The following is a 6,201-nucleotide window of genomic DNA, read 5'->3' on the forward strand; positions in this document are numbered from 1 at the left end:
CTTTATCCATGCTTTGAATGGAGTGTTTCTAATATCTAACATGGAGGGTTTTGAGATGAGTGAGTGGATATGGATTCAACAGACATATTTCTAGTTTGTTAATACCTCCATGACATGAGGCATCTGAGTATATCTCATGCCAGACTCTGCCAGCTCCATGATCTCCTCCAGGCACTTGTCTAAGTTTGGGATCAGGGGACAAACCTCCCCCACCTGCCCTGGAAGACCTAGAGCTGAGAGGTGGAACCACAAGGCACTTTAAAGATGTACACAAAATATTAATATATCGCTCAATTATAACACAGTAACATTCAATCTGTAAATATCATTCTCTCTCTCTTCTGTTGCTTCAGGACTTCTCGGTTTAATTCCTCCCCCTCGTATCTGTCAAATTAAAATATTAAATATGCTATGATACGTTAAAGTAGAGAGAACCTGCTCTGTCTTTGGTTGCTTTGCTGTTGAAGAAGGAGAAGTTGTTGAACTTGTTCATGTGAGGCTCCAGGAAAGCAACGGGGAAGGCTGCAGAGAAGGCTGCTAGACACTTTCCTAATGCTGGACGCTGTCTGGAGAGGAGAGGAGGAGGGGAGGAGGAGGAGGAGGAGGGGAGGAGGGGGGAGGAGGAGGGGAGGAGGAAGAAGAGGGGGAGGAGGAGGAGAATATGAGAGGAAGAAAGGGGGGAGAAATGAGAGGAAGAGGGGGGGAGGAGGAGGAGGAGGAGGAGGGGAGAAGGAGGAGGAGGAGGGAGAGAAGATGAGAGGAAGAGGGGAGGGGAGGAGGAGGAGGAGGAGGAGGGAGAGAAGAGGAGAGGAAGAGGAGATGAGAGGAAGAGGAGATGAGAGGAGGAGGAGGGGAGGAGGAGATGAGAGGAAGAGGGGAGGAGGAGGAGGAAGAGGGGAGGAGCAGAGGAGGAGGAGGAGGAGGAGGAGGGAGAGAAGATGAGAGGAAGAGGGGAGAAGGAGAGGAGGAGGGGAGGAGGAGGGAGAGAAGATGAGAGGAAGAGGGGAGGAGGAGAGGAGGAGGAGGAGGAGAAAAGCATATCTTTTATAGGTTATGTCTTTATATTTTCACATTTCTAATTTACTGATTTATAATTGTTATTGTTATTACTTTATATTTCCTTATTCTTTTACAGATTTATACTTTTTATGCCACTTCTAAGACTCATGTGTACTATAGTGTACTTTATGATGTACTATGTGTACTATAGTGTACTGTAGGGCATACTGTACCTCTCTACATAGATGCTTTTGTTGGTTCCCAGGAAGTAGAGGCTGTTGAGGATTCTGTAGCAGGAAACCTGGACCACATCCACTGGAGGAAGAGAGGGAACCAAAAATCATCTCTAGAAATAAATCAATAAATGAAACATGGATGCCTGAATCCCGTCGGTACGCACATATGAGATCTTCTCCGAAGACGTTCTGGCCGATGTGTTCGAACAGCGAGGAGAGGACGGGCAGCAGGGCGAAGGTGGTGTAGTTGATGATCTGGGTGACGCCCCGCGGCTGCTCCCTGCTGTGGGTGAACTGACCCAGCTTCAGGTTCTCCTGCGTCTTCTCCAGGTCCTCCGCCGCGCTGTCGAAGTACAACCGCAGCGCTGCCTTCACGGACTCCAGGCCAGTCTTCATCACGGTCCTGATAGGAGAGGTTTAGCATTATGAGCTCAATGAGAAGCAGCTTGTATTTTATTATTAATATGTGGTGGAATAACTGGAGGACGTGGAGCTCAGATTGAGATCCATGAATTTGTGTTTCTTTCTAGAAGAAGAGTTATCGACACCTAAACTATCTGCTGGTGGGTTCAATGTCCAGGTAAAGTAACAGGCGCATGTACCTTCTGGCCTGGTCTTTAATTACCCATATCACAAGAACATTTAGAGTCTCAGGAGGTAGAACAGTTGTCTAGTAGCTGTTTTTCTTATTCTTGTGCCTTAAAACCTGGAATTTGTTTTTGTAATCAACCTAAAGAAAACCGTAAAAATTGGTGAAGCAAAATAACAAAAAGATAACGATATTTGCGTCATCGGACTCTCACAACCATTTAAAATACTACCGGGTTTCTAACCACACAAAGCTTGATGAAAATAAGTGAAACAGTCCTTTAACAAATGAATATTTAATTTATTTTTAATTTTTTTACCTGGCATCCAGGCTTTGTCCCAGGATCTGCAGACAGTTGACGATGGATGTGGCATTGTTACCTGGAGAGTAGACAGGATCACACAGTAAACTGGAAACCAGTGTCGATACTGGGAAGAGTTTATGTTCCTATCAGTCAGGTTCAAACCAATAGGACGTGTCTGTCTGTGGGAATCCTCCAACTGTGTGCCTTTTCCAAAGATAAAAGATGTTCCTTTCAAAATAAAAGCTTAATATCATATAATCAATGCCTTTTATGCTGGTAATGTTACTGGAAGGTTAAAACCCCGACAGCCCCATGAACACCATCAACAAACAGCTTCAGGTTGTTGCATTTTTTTAGTCTGAACATCGTTTTACTTTGAAGAGAATCATACGGTGGAACGCTACAAGTTGCAATACACACCACACAACACACACAGCTGCAGAGCAGAGAGTACACACTTCAACACCATGCATGCATGCACACACTGTTTATGTCTACAAAGTCTTATATCATCTATAGCAGATAAACCTCTATAGCATCACTTCCTCTCCGATATGTCTCAGAAAGGAGACGTTACAATAAGCTTTAGAGCTTCCTCAGTATTGATTGCACAAATAAGAAATCGTTAAAATAGGGTATTTTCTCATAGACTTCCATGCAATCAGACTTATCTTCTACCCCCTGATGGCCGGTAGATAGAATGCAAGTTGAAGGCACTTCAGCCTGGGCTTCACTTTTCTGAAACGAATGTTTCAACCTGTTTTTTTACACACAACTCTGATGTATCACCTTAGAAGTTGTGTCATGACTATCAATCCTAATGTATTCCTTCAGGGACACGCCGTGGTATCAAGGCTATAAAAACATGAACACTGATATTCTCTCACAACAACAAAGGAAGGAAGCAGAAGTGGAAGCATAAGCCTCGAACGTCCTTACCAAATAAGGATATCCTATGTCTGACAAGAACTCCCAGTTTGCAGAAAAGACTGAAAAGATTGAATGAAAGGAGAGAGGAGGTAGAGAGGGAAGCAGAGGAAGAGATAATAGAAATGTGTGAGATAATCGACCCAGAGAAAGATAAGAGAGATCAGGGGAGATATAAAGGACTATCACCCTCCATTAGAAACATACAGCCAAGGTTTATTATTACATTAAACATTAAATCAGCTGTTGGTTCTGTTTCCATTCTTGTGACTCACTCACCTGGTCACCATCTCCTTCTCCTTGTTGGAGGCGTGGCCTCCGCTGCTGATTGGATGGATGGCTGTGGACAGGAAGTACAGCCGGTGGTTTTTAAAGTACTGATCCACCAATGGCAAGACGACCTGAGAGTTAAACGGCATAAATACGGCGAGGAATTACTGTCTGGTTGTGTTCTAGATCACATACTAACTATAGTGCAATGTTCTAAAACATATTGAACAACACCAATTGGAATTTGCAAGTTGAAGGCACTTCAGCCTTGGCTTCACTTTTCAGAACTAAAAGGTTGACGCCGGGTTCTAACCTTTCCGAAGAACTTGATCTGCTGTTCGTGAGGAATCTTCTCCCCCTTCGGCCTCGTTCCCAGATCTAAAAGAACAGCAGAGCACGGTCAAAGATGATCAGATTTACCACCTCTTCCAACCGTGCCAGGAGGGAGGAAGCAACAACGAGTCAAACAAACCGAAAGTTGGGGCTCAAACGTGCTTGGGCACGGTACAGATATCCTAGTGTGAGTGCTCCCTTACACAGTGGTTTCAAATTTCAGCACTAAAGTCTCACCAAACTCCATCATGTGTTGGTGTGCCTGGTCCACGTATGTGATGAGCTGCTGCAGGAAGGTGTAGGCGAATCGTTTCTCTATCGCCGGAGTGTCCAGCTCCTGAGACTTCACACCTCTGCAAACAACAAAAGACACAACATTACAGGAAGGATTAAAGCATTATCGTAACTGTGCTAAGCTACGCTAAACACGTCCTTCAGGTATCTCTGTACTGGATGTTCTGGACCTCCAGAATGAAGTGTAAAGCCTCCTGTCCTACCTGGACACGGTGTAACCGTTGATCTGGAGGAACTTGAGGATGTCTTGTGCTTTTTCTCTGTCTTTGGATTTCTCTTTGGCGGTCAGCGTGTCGTAGGGAACCAGCAGAGGATGGTTTCCTCCGCCTGGAGACGGAAAACAGGCAACAGGTGGCAACACACAGCACACTTGTTTGTCTGAGCAACGGAACCGAACAAAGCTATGATGCGTTTGCTTGCTATGTGATTTCAATTACAGACAAAATCAAAATTCTGCGATTTTTGGTTTGGGCACGACCCGCAGTCTCCGGGAGAAAAGGTCCTGTGTTGATCCGAAGAACCCTTGTGCCTTTGTATCGTCAATTAATAGAAATAAAACGTGTGTGTGTGTGTGTGTGTTTGTGTGTGTGTGTGTGTGATTGTGTGCGTTTTGTATCCACCTTTGGCTTCCAGCTCCATTTTCTTTTTCCTGGCCCAGATATTATGATAATTCTCTGCAAGCAGTTCTGCCATTGACTGGAGAAACACATGTGGACTGTGTTACACTGCACGTATCAATATGTATCATACATCTATCGATACACAATATCTTACTGATATGAGTGAACTCACCTGCATGTCTCTAGAAAGCGTCACGTTGCTCATATCTATCGGCCGGGGGCAGAAATTTGGAGTTCCTTCAAAAGACAGCTGTGAAAGACAGGTTATATATCATATAGTGAAGTCAGTCTGAATGTGTGTGTGTGTGTGTGTGTGTGTGTGTGTGTGTGTACCTGGCTGGCCTGTGATATCCTCCTGGACTTGTTGTGGATGCTGGCGGGGTCTCCCTCCCGGATCCGGTCGGTGCTCCAGCCCCACGACAACATGGTCTTCAGAGACTCTCTGACTGGCCAACAGTACGCCTCCTTGTCCTGCAGGATCCCAACCAACAACCTCAACATCTTTATTTCAGCCACAAAACTGCAATTAAGTGTGCAAGATACACTATTTCACTTCATTCTAAAAATATTTGCAATAAGATCATTTTCAAGACATTTTGAATGTTTTTCCTTCTATTCTTGTTTTTATTTTTATTTTATTTATTTATTTTTAAATTTTTAAATGTTAAACTTTATTTTATTATTGGCTTGTTTTAATGTTTTTCCTTCTATTCTTGTTTTTATTTTTATTTTATTTATTTTTTATTTATTTATTTTTAAATGTTTAAATGTTAAACTTTATTTTATTATTGGCTTGTTTTAATGTTTTTCCTTCTATTCTTGTTTTTATTTTTATTTTATTTATTTTTTATTTATTTATTTTTAAATGTTTAAATGTTAAACTTTATTTTATTATTGGCTTGTTTTAATGTTTTTCCTTCTATTCTTGTTTTTATTTTTATTTTATTTATTTTTTATTTATTTATTTTTAAATTTTTAAATGTTGAACTTGGCTTGTTTTAATGTTTTTTTTTTCTCTCCAATGCTCTTAATGTTTTATGTAAAGCACTTTGAATTGCCCAGTTGATGAACGGTGCTATACTAATAAAATTGCCTTGCCTTGACTTGACTGTATGGAAATTTCATGTCATGATTATCCTGGCAAAATAATTGCGATTCACAATATTATCCCGATAATCATCAAAGTATCTTAAAAAACTCTAAAACATGATGGCATCGCTTTACGTTACGTTGAAGAAACATGTTTTTTAATGCATCACAGTTAAGACACACCTTTCTTTAGTTAGTCTTCTTAAATAAGGTAGGATAAATGGGTTTTTTAAATAAAAATATGACGTTTGCACCCAGTAAATGCAGCGTACCTTCTCAGAGAGGCCTTTATATGGCTTCAGTAACGGGTGGCTCTTGGAGATTTCACACATCTGTTCCCCGTGTGACCAGCCGTTGGAAAACTATAAAACATACAGATATGTTTCAAATAATTCTTCAACATTCTTGCATAATTTATTCCACCTGAACCAAAAGTTGGCCTCCTTTACCTTCTCTATACACCACTTCTCATGGATGTGTTCTGCATATCTGGTTATGAAATAGTCCAGTTTCTCTGGCACGGTCACACTGATGGAGACA

At 41.8% G+C, this 6,201-nt stretch overlaps 1 protein-coding gene across 3 annotated transcripts in view; it reads right to left on the bottom strand.

Moving 5' to 3' along the window:
* ryr2a (ryanodine receptor 2a (cardiac)) overlaps positions 1-6,201 on the bottom strand; it is a gene marked incomplete at its 5' end in the record, with an annotated part of 84,316 nt that overhangs the window by 23,906 nt on the left and 54,209 nt on the right. For all 3 annotated transcript variants that reach the window (XM_084040447.1, XM_084040446.1, XM_084040445.1), the window contains 15 exons: positions 106-233; positions 436-566; positions 1,233-1,314; positions 1,400-1,638; positions 2,144-2,204; positions 3,068-3,117; positions 3,335-3,456; positions 3,639-3,703; positions 3,896-4,011; positions 4,156-4,279; positions 4,573-4,648; positions 4,745-4,822; positions 4,906-5,043; positions 5,934-6,023; positions 6,111-6,189. In XM_084040447.1, coding sequence (XP_083896573.1) covers positions 106-233; positions 436-566; positions 1,233-1,314; positions 1,400-1,638; positions 2,144-2,204; positions 3,068-3,117; positions 3,335-3,456; positions 3,639-3,703; positions 3,896-4,011; positions 4,156-4,279; positions 4,573-4,648; positions 4,745-4,822; positions 4,906-5,043; positions 5,934-6,023; positions 6,111-6,189 — 1,579 coding nt within the window. The remainder of the gene's footprint in view (positions 1-105; positions 234-435; positions 567-1,232; positions 1,315-1,399; positions 1,639-2,143; positions 2,205-3,067; positions 3,118-3,334; positions 3,457-3,638; positions 3,704-3,895; positions 4,012-4,155; positions 4,280-4,572; positions 4,649-4,744; positions 4,823-4,905; positions 5,044-5,933; positions 6,024-6,110; positions 6,190-6,201) is intronic.

This window comes from Eutrigla gurnardus, assembly GCF_963514095.1.
Source record: "Eutrigla gurnardus genome assembly, chromosome: 22".
Taxonomy (NCBI): domain Eukaryota; kingdom Metazoa; phylum Chordata; class Actinopteri; order Perciformes; family Triglidae; genus Eutrigla; species Eutrigla gurnardus.